We start from the raw sequence: 27,390 nt of genomic DNA, 5'->3' as shown, positions 1-27,390 counted from the left end.
TTATTCTTTTTTTCTTTGAAACATTCACATGAATGAAGTTTTGTTTGTGGAAAAATTAGATCACTTGGGCTGAAGTAGACTTCCTGCTTTTCTTCATCTTATTATCTCATGACTGCTGTCTCTTTGTAATATGCTCACTTCAGTATTTTGGGTTTTGCTGCATCAGTGAGATCGGTGGAGGGGTGCAGAGGCATGAGTCTGAGGGCATGAGGGCAATGCTGCCTTCTTGGCCAAACATCTTCCTTCTCATTGCTTCCCCCCAGCCTACTGCTTTTGCCAAAACACACAATAAGGTTGAAAGGGATATTTCAAAGACCTCAGTCCAGGCCCTACCCAAGAATGTCTCCCAACACAAGAAGCCATTCCTTCAACTTTGAGGAATGAGAACTTACAGAAAAATGTGAGAAATTCACAATGTCTTAGCAAACTGAGCAACCCTGTTTCCAAAGGCTTGGGCTAAAATCCCAGATTTCAAGTCCTCCCAGCTTCACACACAATCATTGGCTCCATCATGAAGACAAGCAGGTACCGGGCTCTGAAGGCAGATGAGCTGCAGAGCTAAAGGAACTACAAAGGTAATTGGGGACACATTTCAACCTCAGAAAGGCTTTGGGTGCTCACACAGTGCTAACGATAAGATAATTTAGAAATATTTCAACCTGACAACATAACATATCAGCTCTGGCTGCAATTGAGTGCATGTTATCAGGTTTTTCATTGCTTTTCACTTGCTGTGATGGATTCCAAGCTTGCCGTTATTACAGCCATTACATCCTTGATTTTAATGGGGGGTGCTTGCAGCTGTCACAATGGGCTGAAAATATATTCTTTATGTCAGATAGCACAGGAGACATTTCCTCCTTGAGTCACTGACAGGTCACCTCCTCAAACCAATTAGCTAATTGTCTCGTATCACTCCCTGAAGGGCAAGAGAAATGAGTGACTTGTGAATGAACTCTGCCAATAGAAACCACTTGTTCTCTCTCTCCCTCCCTAATTTAAAATTTTTTTAAAACATTAATTTAATCTGTCATCCATTCCAACAAACAAGGCAGTGTGCCTGCCCATTCTTTGCATTCTGATTCTGCCAGACCATTTTATTTTTTGTAAATAAAGGGGAATAAAAATTAATAGTGTTTCTGTCCTAGTATATATAGGCAAGTCACTGCAGCAAAGTGGGTCATCCACAGTCACTAGATCACGCTTGGGTCCTACTCCCATATCTGCCATCAGCTGTTTCTGGCTTGAACCTGGTCCTCAAGAGCTGTCAAGGCTCTTGCATAGTGTAAGAACACACTTGTGTCTTCTCTGTCTTCAACCAGCTGTGTAAGAAAGTGTTACTTTACTTGGCAGAACTGCTCCTCAGGCAGAGCCCCCTCTTGGCTGTTGGCTTCACCAGCATCCTCAGATGTTGATCTTATTTCTCTGAGCTCTGCAAAAGTGACGCAAGTAGGGGAAAATAAAGAAAAAAAGAAAAATGCTCCTCACTGAATATATCAACTGAGTTGCATGTTGTATTTCAGAGAGGACAGAGGGGAGTGGGGCTTTATGTACAGCAGCATGGAGAGAGGAGACCCTTTCCCCTGGCATAGACAGGGATGTGAGTGGATCAGGAGAGACATGCTGGCGTCAGTATACCCATTACAGGGGCAGCCATGGGGGCAAATCCTGAATGACAAACCCCTGTGTGCTGCTGAGCTCCACAAAGAAGCCCTGTGCCTGCCTAGCCAACACCTCCCCTACTGCTAGATGTTATTACAGCATTTAATTTAATTACACTATCATGGCTGAAATGCTCCAAGAAAACTGAAATATCTGTTCCAGTTACCACTAAACCATATCTTGACCTTCTACAATCCCCTCTGACCCCAAGTAAATCTGCAGTAAGACCCCTAAATCACCCTTGACCAACACAACAGGACTCTATGGGGAGATGACTGGCTCAGTCAGAGCAGGGGGTGCTTCTTACAGAGATGTTAATAATGCTTTCTTCCAAAGCATCTCCCCTAAGGCGCTCATACACAACCTGCTGAAGTATGTGCTAGGTTACTATGCAGTGAGGTGGGTCTTGCTGGGACAAGACACAAATTTAAAACACCACCAGGAAACACCATTTAAATATAAGGATCATCTTTTAACTGTGAGGATGGTCAAACACTGGCACAGGCTGCTCAAAGAGGCTGTGGAGATCCTAAGCAATCTGCACTTGGTGACCCTGCTTTGGGAAACGGGGTTAAATGAGGTGACTCCAGAGGTCCCTTCCAGCCTTACTGATTCTGGGCTCCAGTTGATGATTCCCTCTCTCTCATACCCCACATCTTCCTTCTGAGCTGCTTGTCCCTTCTGTGCAGCTGCTCAACACCCTCTCATCCTCCCATCTGTGTCTCAAAGCTCAACACCCTCTCATCCTCCAACCCTCCAGCGCAACAGAGGAGTTGGGACCCTCAGTGGGTCGGGTTTGGGAGGAAACAAATGGAAACAGCAGGTCAGGAGTCAGCATGTCCCTTGTGAAAGCCAGATATCCTGGAGGTACAAATTGAGCCTGATGCTTTGGCTTTGGCCTCTCCATAATAACCTGTGGTAATCATGGTTTACCTGAAGCTTTTCTTACAGGGATGTGAGAAGAATAAAAACAATAAAGATCTTGATTTACTGAAGTACAGTGGTAAAGGAGCTGGTAGAAATATATCTCAGACAGACAGAGATGGTTAGGACAGGAATGTGACCTGCTCATTCATTTTTCAAGCATTGCTGGACTTGAGATAAAACCTGTAGTCACCACAGCAGAAACACCCCATAGAATGACATTTCCTTTACTGCGTTTTTGAAGGAGTGGGAAGGACAATGAAATAAACTGACAGACAGCAAAATATCTTAAGGTCAGGAGGAAAATGAAAGCAGTGAGAACAAACAAGGAAAAAGACAGTCCTCACAATCCTAGAAACTGTCCTAACAGCTATAGATTTTAATCCTTGTTCAAGCTCACCCAGAAATGTTGAACTTGGCTTCCCACAGCACCCTGACCCCACTGGCAGTGACCCAGCTAGCCAACACTCAAGGGATGTTCATTAATCCAGCATCTGGAGGGTTAAGAAGAACCTGCCTCAACACATCGCTATCCACAGTCTCTTTTTTCCTTCAGAAAATGCCAAGTCACTCTTTAGCAAGAGGCCAGGCGAGAGGTTGCTTAGGAACTAAATTACTTCTCATTCTTAGACAGTGATGCTAGCTGGCACCCAGGGTGTATGGAGCATTCAGAGAGGGGCTGGAGCACTCAGAAAGCTGCAAGCAAAGGGCTGCAGGGTCATCCCAATGACCAACCATCAGCAGCAATCACTTCTCCCTGGGCTCTGGCAGGAAAACCTTGGATTTGGTCCAAAAAGGGAACCCTAAAAGGCAAGAGATGTCTAAATTGGAAAGGTTTTAACAATGTTATAAGAGGTGCTGCATGAGCTCATATTCAGTGTTAGGGTTTCTGCTGGCACTGTGTCCAATGGGAAGAAGCAGGGATGCTTCAGGAGGAGCAACCTTACATCCAAGATTTCAAAAATGTTTTCAAGACCCAGAAGACATGCAGCCCACAGGGCTGCCAGCTGTGTCTCCGAGTCACTCACAGGAGCTGCCCTCTTTTAGGTAAAAACACTGCTGAAGAAGATTTTCTCCTGGATGCTTTTAGGAGAAGTCAAAGTAGAGAGCAGAATTACCCGGGAGGAAGCCGCCAATACCGCAGCTTCTCAAAGAGAAGTTGTGTTACTGAGGCTGTCCCGTCTTCATGCCATCTGCCTGGGGGAAGCTATTTCAAGGGAATCACAGGAAGAAAGACTGCTTAGTCAACAGTTCGGACCCAATGAAGCAAAAAAACTGCAGGAAGAAGCTAAATTGTCAGATTTCCACTATGTGTGCTCTTAGGGAAAGGGCTGGTTTGACTGAGCCATGCAGGAAAACTTGGAAGTGGAAAGGTAGGGATATGAGAAATCATATGCCTCTCTCCTCATCTGCTGAGATAGTCCAGCAGCTTGTGTTGACAGCTCTATTCAAGATTTTACACTATTAACACTTGATGTAAAACATGCCCAGTTTTCAGACTTTGTAAAATAGAAAATCCCAGCAGTTCTCTGGGATACACAGTCTCTGGATACCCAGGAAAGGAGGTTAGGCTGAGCCAATGGATGAGTAGCTGGTAAGGACCTCATTGGCAAGGAGCTGCCAGAGATAAACTGTTGTTCCTGAATGATTTTCTGGATGACCACAGCAGTTAGATGCCCATCTTCTGCTGGATTTCCCATCCATCCACAGACAGCCATTTGGAAATCAGTCTAAATCCATTATACTCCAAGATGACATCTTGGAGCCACTTGGATTGGACTGAGCCACGTCCTGTTAGATCTTCATGCTAATGTTCAAGTTAGTCCCTTTTACCCCAGATGGGCTTTGTACTCTAGGAGATGGAGTCCCCTAACACCTAAACAAAAAACCCCAAGGACCAAGTTAGACATCTAATGATGCTTTTTGGGAAGGTCCTTCACAGATGGTTCTTTTCAGCGCCATCAAAAATGATGGAGAGAATGAACACAAAGGTAATCAGATAACCACGCTACAAACCCAGATAATTAGTTTTCAAAAGACTTGGCACCCTTGTGCCTGTATCCCTGAGCCCAGCAGACCAGAACAGATGTCTACCACGGGGAGGGGACAAATCTTCTTTGCAGGAACCATACCGACACTCTGCATGGATGCAGAGTCTGTCACAAGAAGGTCAGGGCACCCAACCAGATCTTTTCATATGTCAGTTTCTGTACTGTTTTATGGAATATCATGGCTGAGTTCAGGATCCAGCAGAATTTGAGATTAAACATATGTTCTGCAAGCATCCTCTCCCATCCTGTAGAACACAGATGTGGGGAGAAGGCACACACTGAAGCAAAGTTATTCCCTAATGGACAAAACTGCAGCTTACCAACCTGAATGAGAAAGAGATAAATTGGTCATCTCCCCACTACTCCCACTGCCTCCCTCCTAAATTCCTGTGCACCATGGAGTCACGTGAGACCCCAGATTCATGTGAGACTTTTTGTACCCCAGGGTAACCCAACCACCTCAGGTCAGTTCCACAGAAGGAGCAAGAGAAATTGCGAAGTTCCCAGGACACAATCAGCTGGAGTAGCTATAAACCAGCTCATGGGATGTTCTAGTCTGGGCACGGCTCGTGCATGTAAAGGCCCTAGCTCTCCTCTCCCACATGTGGGTATCACAGCAGTCCTGTGGACAGAGCCACCCAGACAGAGATGTGAATTGCATCCCTGTAGTGTGATCAAGTTGAGATGAGTCAGTTCACTATAAAAATCTCATTTAGTGTCTATCAGCTTCCAACCAGAAAACAAAATAACTGTCTAGAGAAAGAGCCCAAGGAGAATTCAGCTGGCTACAGCAGGAGCTTGAAACTCAGTGCAATATGCCAGCTTGCAACCCTTGTCTCCATCTTTATCTAGGTCACGGATTTTTTGGCCAAGGCAGTACAGATGTCAGGGACTAGCAGATGTTCTACATCACTACCTTCCAGTGCAGTACCCTCCAGCTCACTTCACTCAGGTCCACCACACCTTCTGGAGACTTGGAGTAAGCAGGAACCCTCCAGGCTCCTGGGTGATATGGGTTTAACTTCACAAGACGGTTTGATCTTGGATGGTCTCCATGTTATAGCAAAAAATACAAATCCATAAGGCAACCACCTTCCACTCTCCAAACCCTCTGCCCCACACTAGGGCACTCATAATACTCTGTTTTTATCCAAAATTGCTAAATCCTGTAGTTCCCTCTTTTGCCCTACAGTCTTTCCTGGCAGCTGTCTCAACATGCTCAGGAGTTTCATCTAATATATTTTGACATCTCCTATCTTGCTGCCAGCCAAGCTTCATAGCCTTTCCTTGGGATGCACCCTCCCAGGGTAGACAAATCCACATGGATTTGTACACATCCCCATGGGGTGAGAGGTTTATTTCTCACCCTGCTGGCCCTGCACAAACATAAGAAAGGGCTTAGCAAAGATTTGACTCAGACTTCAGTACCTGCAACCAACTTCACCAAAATGTGCTGTACCATTGTTTTCTCTTCAAGAACAATTCTGCCAATCTCAGTTCATAAAGAAGGGTGGAAATAATCTACCCAGACTTCCAAACTGTTCCCCAAATAACTCCCTTCCCTTCTGCCTGCCAAAGGCAGCTCACATCTGCAGAGCTGCATTCACTGTGCTGACAGCCAGCATACCCACCCTGCTCCCCGCAAAGGGCATGGGAAAAGGCAACGGGGATGGAGGACAGAAATGTGCAGATGGGAACGTGGTAGGGGAAGGAGTGGGAGACTTTGACCTGCAATTTGTTTGCTCAGCATTTCATCTCTGGATGAAGCAATGTTTAGTTTGTGGAGGGTAGAAGAGAGGAGCCTGTGTGCAAGAATAAATTTGGGATAGGGGGAGTGCAACAACTCTTTGCTCCCCAGTTTTAAAGCCCAGGAGGCAACTTTTCTTGCACCTTGTCCCTTTTCCCCCTTCAGTAACCAAGTCAAGGGGCAAGAAAAGAGGACACAGTGTGATACTGTAGCTCATTTCCTCACTCAGGGACTTTGTGGGGGTCATGAGAAGAGAGGAGGGATGGTCAAGTTGGTGACAATGGTAGCTTAAGATAGGAGTTTTACATGAGGATTTGAAAGGCTCCCTAAGACTTTGCCACCTTAACACTCATTCATCCAAAGCAGGATGAGAACTTGCATCAGTCAGAAAAGATTTCCCTTTCTTGTATTTACTCAGCCCTGTGTCCATCTGAAAGGTATCACCCCCATCGTCCTCACATGATTCCCAAGCTCTCAGTTACGTTTAAAAAAAAGAAAGGAAAAAAAACCTCCCAAACCACCACTCAGCAAGCAATACACTATGAGGACACATGTTTTTGTGCTCACTTGAGCTAAACCTCCTCCACAATTTTTCCTTTCGCCAAATGTTTCTGAGTGGGAGCACTGGAAAAATAAACTCCCCTGGCGCGGTGGGACGCAGGCGGGTGGCCAGGCTGAGCTGAGCCCCTGGGGCTCACGGCCACGGGCAAACCCCTGGGAGCCCCTTCCCAGTCCTCTCTGCAGCACAGGCTGTCAGTTAGGAGACATTTACTGGGAACAAGTGCCTATTGTCCCCATCAAGACTGAGAGGCAGCTCGGTGGGATAAAAATATAATCAAGTGGAATTTCAGCCTTCCTTTTTGTCCTCTTGGCTTTACTTTTACTCTCATGTCTGCTTAAAGCCCCAGCATTGGCCCTTCTGCCTGCCTTGCTTTTAAACCTAGATAGGCAGCTTTGAAATGACACCTTGAGAAAATTATTATCATTATCATCTCCAGAACAGGTCTCTCCTATTATTACTATTATTTTTCCCTTCTTTGCCTTGCAGCACTGCTCCAGCCCACAGCAGGCTGGGGGTTTTGGATAGAATAATGGGGAGGGTTGCAAGATTGAAGGTGGCAGGAAAGTAGTCAGGTTTGCTTGAATAAAGACCTGAGTAGTACCTGGTTTCCAGGGCACAGCTGAAGGAGTTCAAAGCAAGCATGTGTCAATGATTGCAAGGTCCATACTGCCTCTCAGGAAGAAATCACGGGCAGCTCTGTTGGGGCATGCCTGCAGCTGATGCCCATCTGGTTTCTTTGGTGCCTCTGATTCCCCATGTGGGATAAATACACCAATTTCTCCAAGGCAACGGCTCCTGTGATCCTTGCGTGACATTTGTTGCACATATGCCAACTAATAATAATAAATATACTAGCACTATTGCTGAGAGGATACACAGAGCAATAAAAAACAAACAATACTTAAGAAGGACAAGGAGAATAAAAGATGGCAAAGGAAAGCAGTAGCATGGAGTTAATGATCTGAGATCAAACTGGAGGAACTAACAGCCATTTTTTCACAACCTAGTTAAGTGTATGAATATTGAAAACCTTCATAAACCTCCAGTGGTGAAACACACAGCAAGTCTAACAATTGAAGAAAAAAATTAGCAGCCACTTCCCCTAGGAAAATGAGGACATTGGTAGAAGCTGGTTCATAAATTGGCCACAAGGATAAAAAACCCCTATTATTTCCAAAATCCTGCTGCAGGATGAAAGAGGGCACTAAGCAGGCATGAAACCCCTGCATCCCTGGAGGCCAAATTCTACTCAGGCTCCGCAGCATCTGCCCCATCCTGTTTTCCCCACAGCTCCCTCCCCAAGTGCCTGGGAATGGTGATGGTCAGACACTCTGCAACACACAAGCACCTAGGAGCAATTTCAAGCCAGATTAGGACCCCAACAACATACTGATCAGTTTTACTTCCAGCAGACAAGGCCTTCCCCACTGTTGAAAATAAACCCATAAAGGCTAATTCAGCATGCTGCAACAAGTAGGATGAATCCATCCACGCAGACTAGTACTGCCTGGTGTTCCATCCTCTGTATCCCTCAGTCCTGAAGTTGGACAAGGCATGCAGTTGAGGACTGGCTGCCACATGCAGACTGCCACCCTGACCTCGCTCCAAAGCATCTGCATTTTCAATCAGTCCTCCTTACAGCTGGTTCCTTTTATTTTTATGGTGCCTGTCATTAAACAAGCCTCATTAATGCAACAGGAAGATGAGGTTCACCTCAATTTTGTTTAATGCTGTGAACCAGCAAATCTTAGATTGCACAGGAGGAGGTGAGGTCTTTGGGAGCATCCTTGGGCCAGTGCTGGCCAAAGCATGTCCCAAGGAATCCCCAGGAGGAGGAAGAGTTTCCAATTCATTTGGGGAAGATATTAAGAAGCTCTTTTTGCCTTGGAGCAAGCAATCAAGGCAAGGCTGGATGGGCTCTGAGCAACCTGGTGCAGTGGAAGGTGTCCCTGGCCAGAGCAGGGAGCAGGGAGCTGGAACTAGATGATGTTTAAGGTTCCTTCTGACCTAAAGCATTCTGTGAGTCTATGATACCACAAAGTATTGCTCTGCCATCAATACTCATCTGTTGATGATATTCCAGCACTGGAGGTAAGTGCAGTGATTTCTACACAGAGTGAAAAGACAGACAACATGAAGCCTCATCTAGGGGAAAGCTGATGCAGAAACAAATTCACTGGACAGAAAAATGCTACTGCTGCTTGGCTGGAAGCAACCAGAATTGTGGGGTCTCTGGAGGCATCTCTGCTTTCCTGGGAAGGCCATTGTTTAAAAAATTAAAAAGCAGGCACAGCAGTTCTGAGCTCCCCAAGACTTTCTGAGCTTTTTTGGATGGTCTTCACCATGCAAATATGACTTTCTGAACTTTTTTGGGTACCACTACATAAATGATTTTTGGCTGCAAACCTTTATGGTTACAGACCCAAATTCTGATCATTGTGGCAAAGAACAAGATTTACCACATGACTGCAACTTCAGCTTCTGTCTGTAAAGGACTACAAGACCACCACTGTCACTTCTTCAAAGGATCATTCACAGGTTACAGCAATCAAAGATTTGGACCTGAAGGTTTGCTGAGGTGCAGGCTGAACTGACCCAAAAGAAATCAGCCTAATCTCTACTCCCAGCATGTTGCAGCCATGCAACACTTGCTAGATTTACTCTCCTGGGAGTTGAGATTTGGTTCAGTTTAGTAAATATAAGCTTGATGAAGATGCACGATCTGTCCTCCATATCCTTGTTATCCCCAGGCCAAGAACATGACTGGGAGTTACCTGCTTCTCGTGATGCAGCTCCAGCAAAGTCCCTGAGAGCCCACGCCACCATAACCCCTGTCCATGAGCCCCATCCATTCCCTGGATGCTCACAGGACTCTCCTTTCCATTTAAAATATACTTTTTGGATTGAGACCCCCTATGCAACACCACACAGACTGCAGCTTCTCACAGTACCACATGCTTCACTGGCTGCTACAGAATAGCTGAAAGTATTTGAAAACAGCAATTAAGCATGTCTGAAGTTTGGCAGTGGGATTTATGTCAGCCAGGAACTGAGAATTGGTCTCCAAAAGTTATCACTTGATTTATTTTAAAAAGAATGAAGGAAATTATAGAGGACACATAGGTTATGGAGAGAAGATGAGCAGAGCTGGACCACAATCCCAATATTGCTCTGGCACTGATACTCATCTGTTGATGATATTGGTCCAGCACTGGAGGGAAGTGTGGTGCATTTTGTGCAAAACAGAAAGATGGAGCAACTTGAAGGCTGGTTGAATCATTTTCAGCTTAGAAGCAAACTCACACTTGCTTGCAACAGGCAATAAACTCAATCTGCTAAGAAAAGCAAAGACAGGCTGTGTAAATTGAAAATGCCACCAGCAAGCAAACTCCAGCCCTGAGGCCCTTCTTCCCAGTCTCAAGTTTAAAAACAATGACTGAATTTTAAAACCTCATTTGTTTCAGTGCTCTAGGACCTGGCTTTTTATTATGAAACGGTAGAAAAGGACAGAAAAATATAAAAACATAATCAGCTTTCCTTTTTGTTCAATAACAGCCCCCAAACCACTCAAAGTACTTGAAACCAGTGAGATAACTGTCCTGATTTCAGAGAGGATGGGTGTGGGTGGCACGTCCCGGCACAGGAGGGGACGTTTGCATTGGCAGCCGAGGCAGAAAGCCTCCACACAACCTAGGGAAAAGGAAAAAAAATGAAAGAAAGAAATAAAGAAAAAAAAACCCACCCAGCAAATAAACAAAAGCATTCCTAATAAACTGGAAATGTCATACTACATCAGGGATCACAAGATCAAGCCCAGAAAGGTCCAAGTGGCAAGAACATGATGTTAAAAACAGATGGGAAAAACAAGCCGGGAAAGGTTGAGACTGTGTTTCTAAACTTCTGTTCCCAACACAGCTTTCAGAGCTGGTACTGCTGTGGCTGGGGAGACAGCAGGGTGAGTTACCAGCTGTCTGCATCATCCCAATAGTCCCTGTGGAAACCTTATAAACAGGAGGATGGGCGAAAGAGTTTTACACTAAAATTCCTATTCAACGACTTTGGAAATGTAGATATTTCCAGCTTCCTAAGTGCAGCTCATCACATGTGGAGTCAGGTTAATAATACTGCTTTTTAAAATTTTAGCCTTGGTTTTGTGCAGTCCTGCTTGGAATGGGATTTGCTCCTCACAGCATGGCTGTGTCCAAGCAGAGGTTGAGGCTGGGTTTCTGGATTCTCTGTAACACATGGAGATGGCCATGTCAGCCTTTCTGTGCTCATTCCTACTCATCTTAAGATGGACTTACAGAGGCAGCTCCACTCAGTGTCATAAAACCAGGTGCTCAGTGAACAAAATACAAGTCACGTGCTGGGAAAAGTGTGTTCCTGCTGACAGCCCCCTAAAGGTTACACATTACATGAAAAGGAGAAAGGAAGGCTAAAATAAAATGGACAGAAGAGAGTAGCTTCTGTCACAAAGCCTGTAGAAAGCTGTGCAGACAAAACCTCTGTGCCTGCCACCTCCATGCTCAGCCCATCATCCCAAAGGTGACTGGAGATGAAGCTCCCGGTGACAAACTCCTAAGATATACTGGATGGAACCAGCTATTCCTGGAGACATTCAGAGGCCTTTCCATGTAACAAAATAACAGAAGATAATTGTTCTAGAGGACTTTTTTTATGTGACTCCTTCCCCCAGGCCTGAGCACATGAAGACACAGCTGGAGCCAATACAGCTCTACATGCACAGGGACCTGTTTGGGGTGCACAGTTTTCAGACGCATTCAAGCCAAGAACTGTTATTCAGAGAAAGAGGGTCTAGCCTGGAAGAACTCAAATACTTTTGAGCTCCAGCACCTGGAAGATCTCAAAAGTATTTGTAAATATTGGGGTTTGGCTCAAGTGCCTTTTTATGCAGGAAGAGTGTGGGGGAGAACACTTTTCAAAGCACAAACCAAATGCTATTCTGAAATTTAACAAGTTCGACTGATTTCCTCTATTATTTTGCATTCCTTCATGCTTTAGGCTCCAGAAGATGCCTAAATATCCCAGTGCATAGGCTGCCAGCACAGCTTTTCCAGCCCAGCAGGAAGTAGGAGATATCTTCAGGGAGAGCCTATTTTTGGACAGCTATCCAATTCCAAACTAAGCCTTCAAACTTTTTGTTGTTATTATTTGGATTAAGACAGCAGAGTTGGAGAGCTGAGGCATTCCCACAGCAGATCACATTGCTCACACTCCTTGTTCTCAGTGGTGGAAGAGGGATTTTGTATGGATGAAGAACATGGCTGAAGTCCAGGGCTAACATCCTGCAGGATTTTGTTGAAAATTCTGAGCTGATATGTGGGCACCTAGACACTTGGATGCAGTTGTGTTTAAATTTCAAAAACCAGTTCTTAATTCGGAATAACTTATCCTGTGTGAAGCCAAGATGGACGGAAAAGACTATTTTCTCTTGTACCCAAAACACTCCAAGTGAAAAACATGTATATAACAAAGAATTGCATTACAATAGCTTTTCACATTACCCAACATGTCTGTAGAATCAGCAGCCAAGAGCAGGACACCCCAGAGCTCCCCTGCTGAACAACTAGATTACACTAAATTAATTGCAACATCCAGTATTGGGTTTTCTTTTTTCCTTTTACAGCTCCTATTTTATACATTAAAAAACATTTAATTGCCATCCCTCAGCTTATTCCTTAAGATTAATAAATCAAAACAGAAACACTGGGGAATATGTAACCAAAAAAAAAAAAAAAAAAAAAAAAAAAAACACTAAAACCCCCTTGGCTGAGTTTAATTTCTATTAGACTCCTTAGTCATGATGGAAATGTTTTTATAACCACAAACCTCCAGTAAATTATCTTAACAGCCTTTAACTGTTGTCCTGATGGCCGAAACAGCACAGTAAATTACTGTCTCACCGTACAAAATTATACACATCACTATTACACCATGTTTCAGTCCCAGCCTCTCAAAAGTGGAGCAGATTTATTCTTATTACCCAACTGAGCTCACCCACCAGCACGCACGTGTGTCCTGCCACGTGTGTACTCCCAAAACAGAGTAAATCCACCGATTTTGGCACAAACGCCCTGCCCGGCACACAACAACCACTCACCTTTTCCCCCTCCTTTCCCACGTCTGACTGACTTTCTGCTCATCAGGTTTTCCTGTCTGGCAGCTGGACTGAGTTTTTAAACAGGCTGAATTCACTCCTAACCTTATCCGATGAACTTCAAGGCAAGGCACGTGTGAGTGAACTTGGCTCAGGAAACTTGGAATTTCTCAGCACGAGACTGCAGGGACTGAGCATGCTGGGATGCAGCTTAGGAATGGGGAGATGAAGATGAGACTCAAGGATGTTGGTGTCTGGTTCCCAGCTCTGTGACAGACTTGTTGCAAGCCCTGAAATATTCATTTAGACCCTGTACACTCTAATTTCCTACTTATAAGGCAGGGCCACTAAAGATCCAATATCCAATAAGCAACCTGGTAGCCCATAGGTGGAAAGGTTGGAATCTCACTGAGTGTCCAACCTCTTGTGCCAACTCTTTGCTCTGTTGGGATGTGCAAACCTAAAATAATTTGTGTTTACAACCTATCTCAGTGTTATAATGCCAAGACCCTGGAATATTCAGGGTAGGTGTATGAGTATTAGTGAGAGTTCAAAGTGCAAGGGGACCGAAGCTTGGGGGAAAGAAAATGAGCCCAAGCCCAGGCCAGACCACTGGCTTTGGGAACAAAAAGGATAAAGGTGGGAAAATGGAAGAAGCAGATATGATAATATCTAGGAATATATACTGACCATGAATGAATATCTAGAGTAACAATTTTAAGAGCACCAGAGCCACATTTCTGATTGTGCTTTGGTTTCTCATTTTCCATCAAACCAGTATTTTGTTGGGTATTTTTGTTTGTTTGTTTTGCTTATTTTTGCTGTTGTTGTTGTTTTTAAATACATATAACAAGTCAAAAGTCTCCCATGCTTTGAAGGAAGGAAATCCAAGGTTTTGACCAGGTCCTTCCACACTTGTCTGGCAAAGCAGAGTTGAACCATGCCTAAATTACAGCTGACTCAGCAGGAGTGTGCACAGCAGAGGAGAACACATAAACCCCAAGCATGTCATTCTGGCTTCTCACCTTCCTCCACAACCTGAGCTACGGTTGGTTAGTGGGAGGCTCCAGGTACAAAGAAATGCAAAGAACGGGCTTTAAATGCTCTTCGTAATTACAAATGCAAATCTTGAAGCTTGTCCTCCCCAGGTAGTATTCAACAACTCAATTCTGTCTGAAATTCCAAGCGTGTCAGAGCAGCAGGTCCACACTTCACCCCACATGCCTTAATGACAACATTTAACAGCACTGAGTTGGTCATGGCAGACTCTCCCAAGAAACAGGATGGACAGAGAAAAATCACCAACAGAACATTGTCATGAAACACCCTACTTTAACATGAACTCATAAAAAGCCTCATGAACAACCTACACATTGCACAAGTCATGATTTGCTTTATGTCCCTTTTTCTGTCCCAGCCCAGAGCAACCCATGAGGCCCAAGACAAACTCATTGTCATCTCCCTGTGAACATCTAACACACACTCCTGAGCACAGAGTATATTGTGAAGCACTGTCCATGACACCAACTTGTAACATGCTCTGCATTCTGCTGCATGTGAGGTGCCTTAAGTATTAAAAAATTACAAACAAATAAACCTTGCAGGCAACCTTTTTCTACACATGACTCTGTCTTCAAATCTTGCTTCTCAATGCACCTCCCTGCGAGAGCACATGATACATCAGCCCATCTGCATGCCAGCTGGCTGTACTGATTTGATGCTAAAAAGAGTGTATTGATTGATTCCCAGTTGAAGCCTCAGTCAACATGTTTTGCAAGTGTTTGAGACAACGGCCTGATCCCTTCAGGCCGCCCTCCCTTGGGTTGACTTTGAAGGGAGTGTAAGGCAGTGGCTGGAAATGGCTTTGGGAACAACTTCATGGCTATGGTGCTGGATCTAGCTAGTCTTGGACCAATGCACATCCCATTACAGGTGGAAACTCACTAAAAAGGAAAGAGGAAACAGCCCTATCTCTTGGAAAGACCCATCCCCAACTGTTTGACTGCTTTGAACCTCAAAATAACAATTTTGTTCCTTTCCACTGTTTTCTTCATGATATTGACTTCTAAAATTGCAGATGTTCACATTATTTATCTCATCTATTTTATAAGGTGCAAATTCAGAGTTGGTAGGAGGAGACAGCTTCTCCCCCATTGTACATGAACAGCAGAGGCAGAACTTGCTGAAGGATGAAGAAACTAAAAGATCTTACAAGTTTTAACATCTGTGACCTGCTCCCATTCTGCGTCTGATGCGAAGGGGTCAGACACATCTGGTCACCTCTCCCAAGCACAAATCTTGCCTCTCCAAGTGTGGGTTCCAAGAGAGGATGGGACATCACTTTCTTTGGTGATGTGCCAAATGCTTTGGGCCACCTCCTGAAGAAGGACCGTGTGGTGCTCACATCAGAAATCCCACAAGCCAAGCTGAAATGCTGTCCCCCCTCTGCATGGACAGCAGCCCTGAGGACTTTTATCAGGCTACTTTCTTGTTCACTATCCTTGGAAGGTGGCTGTCTTTTGCTGCTTTGGAGGCCTGCTGTGTAAACCATTCCCAGGCTCCTAATCACTCTCATCACCCATCTCCAAAGATGCTAGTGTCAGGGGTCCACCCACACACACATTGCTGCGGGATAAAGTCCTGATTGCTGGCAGGAAAACTTCCTGCTCCCTGTCCTGCCTCACTCCATGCACACAGAGGGCTCAGAGAAGGACCTGAGCAGATAACGCTCAGTTAAAACCTCAAGTGCCAATTTTGAACCCTTGAGCAGGGACCAGCCTACATAATTTCTCAGCATCTCCTTCTGGTCAGGACAGCTAAAAGGACCCCTGCCAGTCCATACACCCCATACCTTCTGCATCTTTTCTCTCCTTTCCTTTAATTTCTATTTATTCCCCTCCCTCAAAGGCTTTAAGGAGCCACAATCACAGAGTGCCCACTGTCGCATGGCTGCCCCTATGGATAACATATGGCCATGCTGGAGGTAGCAGTAGGGCTCAGCTGCCAGCTCTGTGCCCCTCTCTCCTGCCACGCTGGCCCTGTGCCCTGACCCCTGAAACAATGAGCTCTTCTGTTCCCCACAGCCTGCTGGAAACTCCAGCCTGACATTACGTGTGGTGGACAGTGGGCAAGGCCGGCAGGGAAGGCGCGACGGGGGGAGAACACAAGCCTCAAGTCATCGATTCTTCCTGGGTCAAAGCAAATGAGGTTTTCTCTGGAGCTTCCTATCTGGAGGGAGCTATTTAGGAACAACACAGTGACCCAGAATCAAGGGATCTGTGTGCAGTTGATGGCATGGAAGTAGAGTGGCTGCTTTATGCTGTCAATCAGCCAGAAGGGGTATTTACAGAGGGGCGTTTATGGAAGGGGCATGGAGAAGAAAAGGCTCTGGGGACACCTCATTGTGGCCTTCCAGTACTTAAAGGGAACTTATAAAAAAGAGGGAGTTTTTACACAGGCAGGTAGAGATGGGAAAAGGGGAGGAAGTTTTAAACTAAAAGAGAAGAGATTTAGCTTAGACATTAGTGATAAATTCTTTACTGTGAGGGTGGTGATGTTGGTCAGAGAAGCTGTGGATGCTTGATCCCTGGAAGTGTTCAAGGCCAAGTTGGATGAAGCTCTGAGCAACCTGGTCTAGTGGAAGGTGTCCCAGTCCATAACAGGGGGCTGGGACTAGGTGATCTTTAAGGTTGCTTCCAACTCAAACCACTGCAATTCTATGATTCTATGGTTTAGTGCGCTTGCCCCCTTCCTGTGCTGGATGGCTCTCAAACACAGCACCTGTGGGCAAGCAGTGTGAGAAAAAAGGAGATCTGGAGTTGCTGATGTGGCTTCTACAGGAGTGGTAAGGACAACTTTTAAATGGAGAGGCAACTACTAAAACCCTGAGCTGAATTGCATAGCCAACCTTCCCTTTTCATAGGGCACAGTTGCAAGCCAAGAGCAGCCAGAGAGCAGTAAAACTACATATTCACCCCTACAAATAAATAAAAAAACCCCCAAAAGATCCTTAAATGACATCGTGGATGAAGATCTGAAGAACAGATCGGTAGCAATGACTAATAACCCCATTAAGCATCGTTACTGAAATTATTATGAGATTTAAAAAATGCAGACAAATGAAAAAACTGCCCAGTTCAACAGCAGCACATGGTACCAAAGCTCTCATGTATGTGCAACACAGCTCTTCAAAACTGAAAGTTTAAAAGACTCCCCAGTGTCACCAGTAGAGAGGAGAGAAATGAAGGCTTACTAGTCACTTCTGGAAACGAGACACAATCCCTGGTTGGATATTATGTTTAGTGGCCAGAAAGTGGATTTAGCAAGTCAACTTGCAACTTTTGGCAGCCACAAGAAAGTCCATTGGCTTGTTCTGAAGGTCAGTGAGGAACCAGAATGGGTGAGGCAGCAGCTGGAATCATCAGCAAAACTTAATCACTGAAAATCCATGAAATTCAGGAGACCGCAAATCTTTGACTCAAAATGTTATTTCCATCTTACCATATGGATGCGGGACCTGGAACTCCACCAAAGAAATGTCTAAATGCCTTCCAAAGCAAACGCCTTTGGAAAATACCAGGTCTAAATGGAATAAGATGCATAACAAGTACTGAAATGCTATTAGGACCATATCTTTGATCCGGAAGACATGATGGAAATAGTTCGGATGTGTCCAAAAGGCGTGGGGAAGCAAAAGAAAGAATAAATAATAATTAAAAAAACCCAACCAGAAGATAGTTCAGTCAATAGATTTTAATTTCTGTCAAAAGATTATTATTTCTGTAATAGAGAGAACAAATATACATAATTTAAAAATTCAGAGGCCATGTGGAATCTGGAGTAGGCAGAGACAGAAAAGCTTCTGAAGCAACAGAAAAGAAGAAGCAATCTGAACACTTAATACAGAAAAGTCTAAGAGCTGTTCTCAACTGGTCCTGCCTCAAAACCAGATCTAAACTATAAATAAAAATGTTCCATTTCTGACCCAAGAGAGAACTTCCTACCCTGAACACACATCATTTTGGGGCAAGAATATTCACATTTGGATGGAGAAGTTCATTTCTAGGCATTAGTGTAATGCAGACAACCAGACTGATGCAAGATTTCCCAGATCAGAACCTTCTCCAGGAAACGTGCACAAGAACTCAACAAAAAATAGGAACCAAATATGAAAACACAAATCCACAGATGAAATCAACTCCCCCCCTTTCCCCCCAGGTTGCTGGATTTAGTCCAGATTCAATGGAGAAACAGGCACTGCTGGCTATCTTACACAGCAAGAAACATATGCTTCCAGCACTCAGATTTTCCTCCTGTCCTTTGAAGGCACAGCTTGCAGGCTAAAGACAACTAAGAACAATTTTTTTGACCAAAGCTGCTTTTTAAATTTTTTAAGATTTTCTATTTAAACGCAGCACATATTTAAATTGCTGTATGACTACATATGATTGATGACATATGTACGATGGCACTGTGCAGGCTTGCACACTGACCTTGAGGAAATCCTCTTTGTGCATTGCAAGGTCGTGGCAGGCACGCCTTGGTGCAACTGTGTATGCCTGGCAGCATGCAAATGGTCTGGATTCTTAAGGTCTTCATCGTGAATTCACACGATGAATATTTGCTTTTTCTGTCACTTATTACAAAGAAGAAAGGTGATCATAGAATTACAGAAGATCCTGAGCTGAAAGAGACCTACAGGAATCACTGTAGTCTAGCTCCTGGCCCTGCACAGGACACCCCAAGAGTCACACCATGTGTTCAAGAGAATTGTCCAAATGCTTCTTGAACTGTGCCAAGCTTGGTGCTGCGACCACTTTCCTGGGGAGCCTGTTCCAATGCCCAAGCACCCTCTGGGTGAAGAACCCTTTCCTAATACCCAGCCTAAGCTTTCCCTGACACAGCTTCATGCTGTTCACTCAGTCCTGTCACTGGTCACCACAGAGAAGAGAACTGCTTCTATAGCAGTTGCAGACCACAATGAAGTCTCCCCTCAGGCTCCTCTTCTCCAGGCTGAACAGCCCAAGTGCCCTCAGCTGCTCCTCGAAAAGTTTCCCCTCCAGAGCCTTCACCATTTTCGTGGCCCTCCTCTGGATACTCTTTAATAGCTTTGTATCTTTCATACACTGTGGCACCCAAAACTGCCCCCAGCCCTCGAGGTGAGGCTGCCCCAGTGCAGAGCAGACCAGGACAATCCCCTCCCTTGCCCGGAGTCAGCTGCCAGGGCAGTGCTGACTCACATTCAGCTCGCTGTCCACCAGGACCCCCAGGTCCCTTTCCGCGGCACTGCTCTCCACAATCTCATTGCCCAGGCTGTCTGTACATCCAGGGTTGCCCCATGACAGGTGCAGGATCTGGTACTTTCCCTTGTTAATCTTCATATGGTTAGTGACTGCCCAGACCTCTAATCTGTCCAGATCTCTCTGTCGGGCCTCTCTCCCTTGGATAGGGGTAAACAGCTCCTCCCAAATTATTATCATCAACAAACTTACTAAGTATCCCTTTGAGTCCTGCACCCAAGTAATTTTTTAAGATGTTGAAGAGCGCTGGCCCTAAGACTGAGTCCTGCAGAACCCCACTAAAGATCAGTTACCAGCCATGCTCTACACTGGCTCCATCTACAGAGCCTCCCACATTCACTGCCAGTTTGCTGTGATTTAACCCATGATAACCACATGATAACAACAAAGCTGGTTTCACTTGGCAGCAAGGTGGAGAAGCTACACAGAATGGCAGCAAAATGTCTTTCAGCTCTAATGTTATTCTACAGGCAACCTGAAGTAAAAAAAAAAAATCTCTCTCTCATTTCTTCCACCTCCTGAGATATATTTTGTCACCACCGTAAGGTGCTGAAAAATCCACCTAAGCACTATGATAGGAAAGTGAGACTTTAAAGACTTTAAATGATTACTGATATGAAGGGCCATTTATATTAAAAGCAGTAATTTCTAAACCTTTTGGATCAACTAATCTCAGAGAGACCCTTGATGACCTTGGAAGCCTCATCATCCAAATACCTGATGGATGTATTATGTACTTCTCTTGACAAGCTACAATCCGTTTTCACAGCTTCACACATCCTCAGCAGCTTGCAAGCAGCTCAGAAACCCCTGGCTCAGGTAGAAACCATAAAGCCAAGGTGAGTTTCAAGCTGTGGGAATGACGCTGAACACAAGTGCAGCCAAATCACAAACTTGCTCTGTGCCTTGGTTTCCCCATCAGACCAGACCTTTCATGGCAGATGTGGTTTCCCCAAACAGAGCACATGGAGCCCCAGTTGCCTCAGCTGCTACTGTAATACAGATAAATAATTTTTGTTCTGCCTTTGAGTCACTACTATAAATTATGTGCTTCGATCTGGTAAACACTTTTGCATCCTGTCTTCCATCTGATAGTTGCTAAAAGAAAAAGGGGGAAAATTGTTTCAGTATCACTTCTGCTCTCTTTCAAAGAGAAACAAAGCCGGCTTCCTCGCACACTTTCCTTAAGTACTGTTTGTCTTTCTTAAGTTCAACCTGTGCTTTGCCACCATTAATCTTTTACATCCACTGTGGATTGCCAGGACAATCAGCCAACACTGAAGTCATGACAGATAGCTGAGGATTCACCCAAGCTGTCTTAGCAAAGCCAAAGTACCAGGAAAATATACCAGGTTCACCCCCCACACAACAGACGGACTCCTTACCTCTGTGGGCATGTCCACCTCAATTGATGCAACGCCTCAGAACACGCACGAGTTAGTCCTAACCAAACCAGTTTGGGTTTCAGCAGCTGAAGAGCTGCCCCAGCACGTATGTTGGCAGCAAACAAAACAAAGACTGTCCACCTTCACAGTGAGCTGGGCTACAACAGCTCTCCTGCTTCTGAGACTCATGGCTCCACGTTGTACCTTAGAGATGTGTAAGAAATGTTGGGTTAGAAGCACCTCAGGAGGTTTCTAGTCCAGCCTTGTATTTGAGGTGTCACTAGATCAGGTCAGCTGGAATTTTCTCTAGTCAAGTCTCGAAAACCTCAAAAGACTGAGACCCTGCAGCCTCTGTGGGAACCTGCTCCTTTACACCACGACCCTCTTATTGGAGGGGCTTTCCTAAGACCCAACCCAAACCGACAAATCTGGATTACAGTTGTCTCTCCTTATTTTGTCACCTTCTACAATCAAGAGTTTGACTCTGTCCTTCCCACAACCATTCTTCAAGTTACTAGATCACAATTTACTGTTACTAGATCACAATTATCATGATGACAATAAATCACCACCTGACTGTTTCCAGAAAATGCTACAGTGGGCAAAGGAATGCAGCCCCACACTCAAAAAAAATGACCCCAAAAGGAGGTTGTAGGGAAGAGGTCATGTGTTTTGACTCATCAGCAATGATGCAGCAGAGAAACAAGTTAGAGAGCGGGACCTTTGTGCAGCATTGCACAAGAGAGCTGGTGTAGCAGGAGTGCTGGCAGGCACTGCCTTTACAAGCAAAATGCATCCCCTGACCTGCAAAACCTTCTCTGGTGGAGCAAGTGTTCATCCCTCCTCTGAATCATGGGGCAGATTACAATAGCTAAAATATATGATGGTCTTCTGGAATCAAGCTGGGAGATTACATGGGAGGAGCAGGGTGCAGCAAGGCAGTTTGACAGATGGAATAAGTGCAAACTCATGGAGTTTCAGCGCAATCAAAACTTTCTACAAAGAACTTGTCAGAGGACTTCTCTGAGTCCCATCAGGAGATCCAGGTGACATAATCAGTGCCCTTTAGCCTCTTAGCTATCCCTCCCTGCATCCAGGCTCAAAATCCACAAATTCACCCAAACCAGCACTGGAAGGAACTTCTGGAGAATTTGTCAAATTTATTCCACTGCCTCAAAACAGATTCAGCTCTCTCAAGTGGAGTTTGGCCAACCTGCACTTCAGAACTGCCACGATGGAGACTCCAAGCCCATCCCAAACCATCTGTTCCACTGCTCCACTCCTCTGGCAATCAGAGGTTAGGAAGTTTTTCCTACACTTGTTTCCCTTGCTGCAGTTTAAGCTCAGCACTTCTTGGCCTCCAACCATGAGCCATGCAGAACAGTTTACTCCCTTCCCCTTCACAGCCACCTTTGGCATACTTGAGGACTGTTATTTCTCTGCTCAGCCCTCTCATCCCCAAACAACCCCATTCCCTTCAGTCTTTCTGTTTTCTATATTTTTGCTCATTTTTTGGTGCTTTTCTCTGGCGTGTCTGCAACTATTTCCTATTTTTGTTAATGGGTAGAGCATCCCAAATGAGGCATGGCACAGCTGAGCATGGGAGTGACAGATTAAAACTCCTTAGAGAGAAGAGAGAAAAAAAGGAGATAATTTTGCACAATACCTATCTTTTGTACTTTGTTGCAGAATAAAGAGATGTTCTTTCCTCTCCCTCCTATAAAATTTCATCCCAATCAGCACTGTGCCAAACTCCACCTGGCATCTCCACTACTTGACAGCCTATGATATCTCTGCACTAATGGCCCTACTTCAGTCCACATCCCACATTCTCATTTAAGGAGGACATCCTTAACAATGCATTTTCAGGTGGGATACAAAGAATCTACTTCAGGAACCAAAATAAGCCCTTCATCAAGGAGTTGCCCTTAGGACCAGGGCTGCAATCACTAAATCAGCCCTTTAACCTCTTCTTGCGTGTCCCATCAGAGAGGAGCAGCTCTTCCAATGACCTTGATTAAACTGCTTTTGCTTGATATAAGAATGACACTGATGCACGAAGCCAAACCTAGATAAACCAACTGGGAGGAAAAAAAACAAAACCCAAAGCAATAAAGGACTGTAGAAATGGTACACGATGAGAAGCTTTTATTTTAGTCAGAACTGCAGACATACATCTCAGCCAGACAGAAAATACTCTGACTTCATGATACGTAAATGAGCAGGCAAGAGCACACTGATCTAACGATAGGGAGCTGAGCTGCTCTATGACAGCACTTGTATTTTTACAGTGCTTCCCTGCCAGACGGCCCACCTCGGAGCCCATCGTGCCGGGCAGCGGACAGACACAAAACACTGCTCCAAACCCACGTCTAACACAGGAGACAACAGACAGGCACGTCCAGCAAGAGAGGACCAGGAGACAGTGAGTCAGTACAGGACCAGCACAACATGCGCTGGTCTCACTCGTTGGTCACACAACTAAAGCCCAGGGTTTTGTTTAGGGATTGGGTTTTTTAAAAAAAAATAATCACGTGTATTTTAAGGAGGAGCCAGGAGGAGAATTAAAAGACAGTTCTGTGCTTGGTGGCTGCGTACAAGGAGACCCTTTCATGCATGAAAGTCAGAGAGGCAAAAGGTAGGAACAAGCTTTTTAATAGGGTCTGTAGCAACAGGACATAGGACAATGGTTTTTAACTGGAAGAGGGTAGATTCAGACCAGATATGAGGAAGAAATTTTTTTTTAAATGGGGGTGGTGAGCCAGTGGCACAGGTTGCCCGGAGAGGTGATGGATGCTCCTTCCCTAGAAACATACAAGGCCAGATTGGACAGGGCTCTGAGAAACCTGGTTGTCCCTGCTCATTGCAAGGGGATTGGGATAGATGAGTTTTAAACCTCTCTTCCAACCCAAACCATTCTATGAATGTACAAGAAGTGTACGTCTTAAAAAAAGCAATTAAGCAAGAGGAGGAGGGAGCTTGATGTCCCAAGCAGAGAAGAGGTGAAAAGAGATATTTTGGTACTTCAATTACTTTTGACCTTCAATTGTTTGCTTAGCTTTTATTATCAATATTACAGTAGTATTTACAGCCAAGCTGCCCACAGTCTACATGAACCCCTGGTCTGCAGTTGTGAGGCTGAAAAAAGGCACACTTTGTCTCACCTTTAAGCAGTCATCGTTTGATCATTTGAATGTCCCTCAACAGAAGAGAAACTCACAACACTGATATTTCCCAGAGCGTTGTACAAATAGGTCCCACAATCTCACATAAACACAGTCCTCTGAAGTGAAACAGAGCAGGCACTGCTGTAAATGCAGATTAATGCTGCACAGATCAGATGTGGAGATCACCACACCTTTCTCAACCACCCTGGATGGAAGTCAGAGAGAAAATTTAGTACTTTCCTTTCTTGCCATAGATCTCCTTGAAAAATAAAAGCAAAACAAAACCAGGCTTATATAAGCACAACACTTCAAGGACAGTGTTAGAAACACACCCATGTGCAGACACATACATTTGAAATGCGCTTGTCAAAGAAAAAATAAATCTATCCTCTCCCCTGTGTCAATACAGCCAGAGCAGGAACTTCAAACCCCATTAGCAGCATCCTGCAGCCTGAGATTTCTCCTCTGAGATCTCACAGCAGAACATAAACCGAAGCCATAAGGAAAGTGGCAAAGCCAGCGATTCAGCACCTTCCCTTTGAGGCCATACAAAAGCCGGCATAAACCGCCTTTTGTGCACGAAAACCAAAGTCCAATCATGTGGGTTTATTGTGGACAAAGGCAGGTTTTACGGGAGGAAAGCCATCACCCTCAGGCTCTGGACGAGCAAGCTGCTCGGAACTACTCTCAAGGAGAGCCTGATCCACACGCCAACACCCTAAATGCACACCACAGCTACATAAATACAGTATCAATAACAATGCATTAAAAAGCAAAGGTACAAGGCACCACCAAGTGAGACACAGTCCAAGCTAAAGGCCAGCACTTTCAAATCCAGCCACTAATGCAGGAAGCTGGTGCAACTGGTGTGACTGGAAGGGAAGTCCCACTGACCACAGCACCGGGACTGCTTCGGCGCAGAGATCCCCTCGAGTGACATCTGCCAAGCATCGCTTCCTGCCCCGCGGAGGCTGTGTGGGATGGCTGGGCACATCTCAGCATGGCTGCATTTCCTCTTGGGGGAATGAGGATGTTTTGAAAACATAGGTGGCTTGCAAAGCACTTTGGGATATGTGTGGATGAAAAGCACTCTTATGCACATCGATAACTAGCACTAACCGCCGGCGTGTCACACCCTCCATGTAGAGCATTTAGCAGATTTATTTAGCTCTTGCTGGAATGCCAGAGCACAAGCTGGATATTCAGATAGCGATGTGAGTGCCCTTTCATTGGGCAGATGCTGGGGAGCTAATGATGTTTGATGAGTTAAGGCCATTGGTGACTCAGGATCAGCAATTAGTTGATTTCTGCAGGAGGAAGGTGCTTTGCTCCATTAAGCTAAAAGCATCCTCCACAGTTCAGCATGCACAAAGTCATTCTGTCCACCTCCCACAAAGCCTGCCTATGTTCATTAGGGGGTTGATACTTCCCACATAAACACTCAGGTTTACCTTACTGGATTCCCTAGCAGTTCCATCCCTCAGCCCTGTGCCAACCTGATACTCCCTGGAAGAGCATAAGGCACACAAGTAAAGAATTGCTAAGAGCAACTGGACACACAGTCTAATGCAAAGGGATGTCGTACCACTGATGTCCACGGGGCTGAACCCATTTTGGGCAAGGCTAATAACACTCTATCACAAATCAGACACAACCCCAGTCCTGCTCTAGCCTGCAGTACGGGACTACAGACATCCATCTCCCTCTCAAGGGTAGGCAGTGATACTTCCATCAATCAATAACAGGCACTGGGGAGACACCAGCTGCACTTGTTCTGCCTGCCATTCCCCAAATGCATGCAGTCAAAAGCAACAGGACCAAAGGATGATCTGGCTGGTGTTCCCCCAGGAAGGGAGAGCATCCAGCTCCCTCCCAGAGGCTGCATTCCAGTCATCTGAAGGCTGGCTGAGGCTGGTCATTGGTGTCAGGGAGTGGGACCCTTGACATCCTGGGGAGCGATGTGCCGAGTCATAGGAGAGCAGCGCATTTCTGAACGCTAATGCTCGTGGCACATGGCAGGACTGTCAGGCGGAGGACGCAAAGAACAGTTATTTCTTTCAACGAGTGGGGAATGTGACAGAGCTGGCATTTGGACCCTCTTTATACAACTTCTTTGAAGTGTTTGATCTCAGCCGCTAACGACACAAAGGCTATCGAAGCGCTACTGGTGGTATCTTCAAAGGCTTTGGAGGTTCAATGATTAATAGGAGCCCTGCACGAGATGCGGGAGAGCGACTATTATGGGAATGTTGGGGGGATCCAAGACGCGTTAGTACTTTGGGACCAAGGTACTCCCAGCCTCCCCTAAAACAGACGACTTCAAAGGCGGGGTGTGACCGTCGCAGGTCCCGGGTGAGCCCGGCCACCGCGGGGCGCAGCCAGAACGGCCCCAGCGCCGAATGTCCGCTCCAGCCGTGGCCGTCACCGCCCACCCCACCACCCCGGGGCAGGGAACAAGCCGGGGGGCTCGGAGATACTCCCACCCGCCTTCCCCGAGAGGCGGGGAGCCAGGAGCGTTCGTTCCCCGCCCGGGCAAGGGGCTCCCCGCCCAGCCGAGCCTCCGCGGCGCCGGGAGAGGCGGCGGCAGGTGCACCCGGGCTGGCGGCGGAGGAGCGGGGATGGAGGCGGAGGGAATGGATCCCGGCTTTCCCGGGGCCGGGGTAAGGATGAGATGGGGTGGGCTGAGACTTACGTATCTCCGCAACTTCTTCTCCGGCGGTGACTTTCGGAGCCAGCCCGAGCACACCACCTCCCCGCCGCTCATCGCGGCAGCCGGGAGCCGCCGGGCGCTGTCTCCCGGCGCTCAGCGCCGGCCGCGCCGGCCCATGGAGGGCGGGCGGGGGTGGGTGGGTGAGCGGACGGACGGATGGATGGATGGATAGATGGATGGATGGATGGATGGGTGGGTGGGTGGAGGGAGGGAGGGAAAAAGGGAGGGAGAGATGGAAGGATGGATGCGGGGGGCGGCGAGCGCCTCCCCCCGCCGCCGCGGCCGCTCGGCTGCGAGCGGGGAAGCAGGAAACTGGCTCCTTCCCGGCTCACCACGCCTCCGCCCGCCCGGCGCCCCGCCAGCCGTGTTAAAGACACAAACCCCGCGGGGAGAGGGGTTGCCCGGCCCCACGCCGCCCCGAGGGGCTGCCGCTCGTCCCTGTCCCCCCCGCACTCAGAGAGTGCCTATAGAGAAACTTTATCCATACTGCAGCAGGTGATCTCTAACAGCGCAACATTTCCTTAATTAAAAAGTACCGCTCCTCCCCTGTAAGGTTTCATTACCCCAGGACCCTTCCCCTCTCTTGATGGAAAAGGTCGTTCTCGCCTCGGAAAGGCGAGGCTGGCTTTAGCCTCTCTGTGCCCAGGGGCTTGTGCCTGAGATGAAGGTGCCATAGGAAAACAAAGAGGTTAAGCAAGAAGCAGCCAAACACCAGTGATGCCAAAAACCCTCCTGGAGAAAAAAAAAAAAAAAAAGCAATAAAAA

At 46.1% G+C, this 27,390-nt stretch overlaps 1 protein-coding gene across 5 annotated transcripts in view; it reads right to left on the bottom strand.

The window, feature by feature from the left end:
* The window catches only part of GAB2 (GRB2 associated binding protein 2), an 86,721-nt gene extending 59,902 nt beyond the window's left edge, over positions 1–26,819 (bottom strand). For 2 of the 5 annotated variants that reach the window (XM_068181674.1, XM_068181675.1), the window contains exon 1: positions 26,608–26,816. In XM_068181674.1, coding sequence (XP_068037775.1) covers positions 26,608–26,679 — 72 coding nt within the window. In that variant the 5' untranslated portion in view covers positions 26,680–26,816. Of the gene's footprint in view, positions 1–26,607 lie in introns of all 5 variants that reach the window. The other 3 variants (XR_010996385.1, XM_068181672.1, XM_068181673.1) reach the window with 3 other exon arrangements.
* Between the last annotated feature and the right edge of the window lie 571 nt (positions 26,820–27,390).

Source organism: Anomalospiza imberbis, chromosome 2 (genome assembly GCF_031753505.1).
Source record: "Anomalospiza imberbis isolate Cuckoo-Finch-1a 21T00152 chromosome 2, ASM3175350v1, whole genome shotgun sequence".
Classification (NCBI taxonomy): Eukaryota; Metazoa; Chordata; class Aves; order Passeriformes; family Viduidae; genus Anomalospiza; species Anomalospiza imberbis.
The sequence above is the reverse complement of the archived record's forward strand: the minus strand, read 5'-3'. Positions and strand labels throughout refer to the sequence as shown.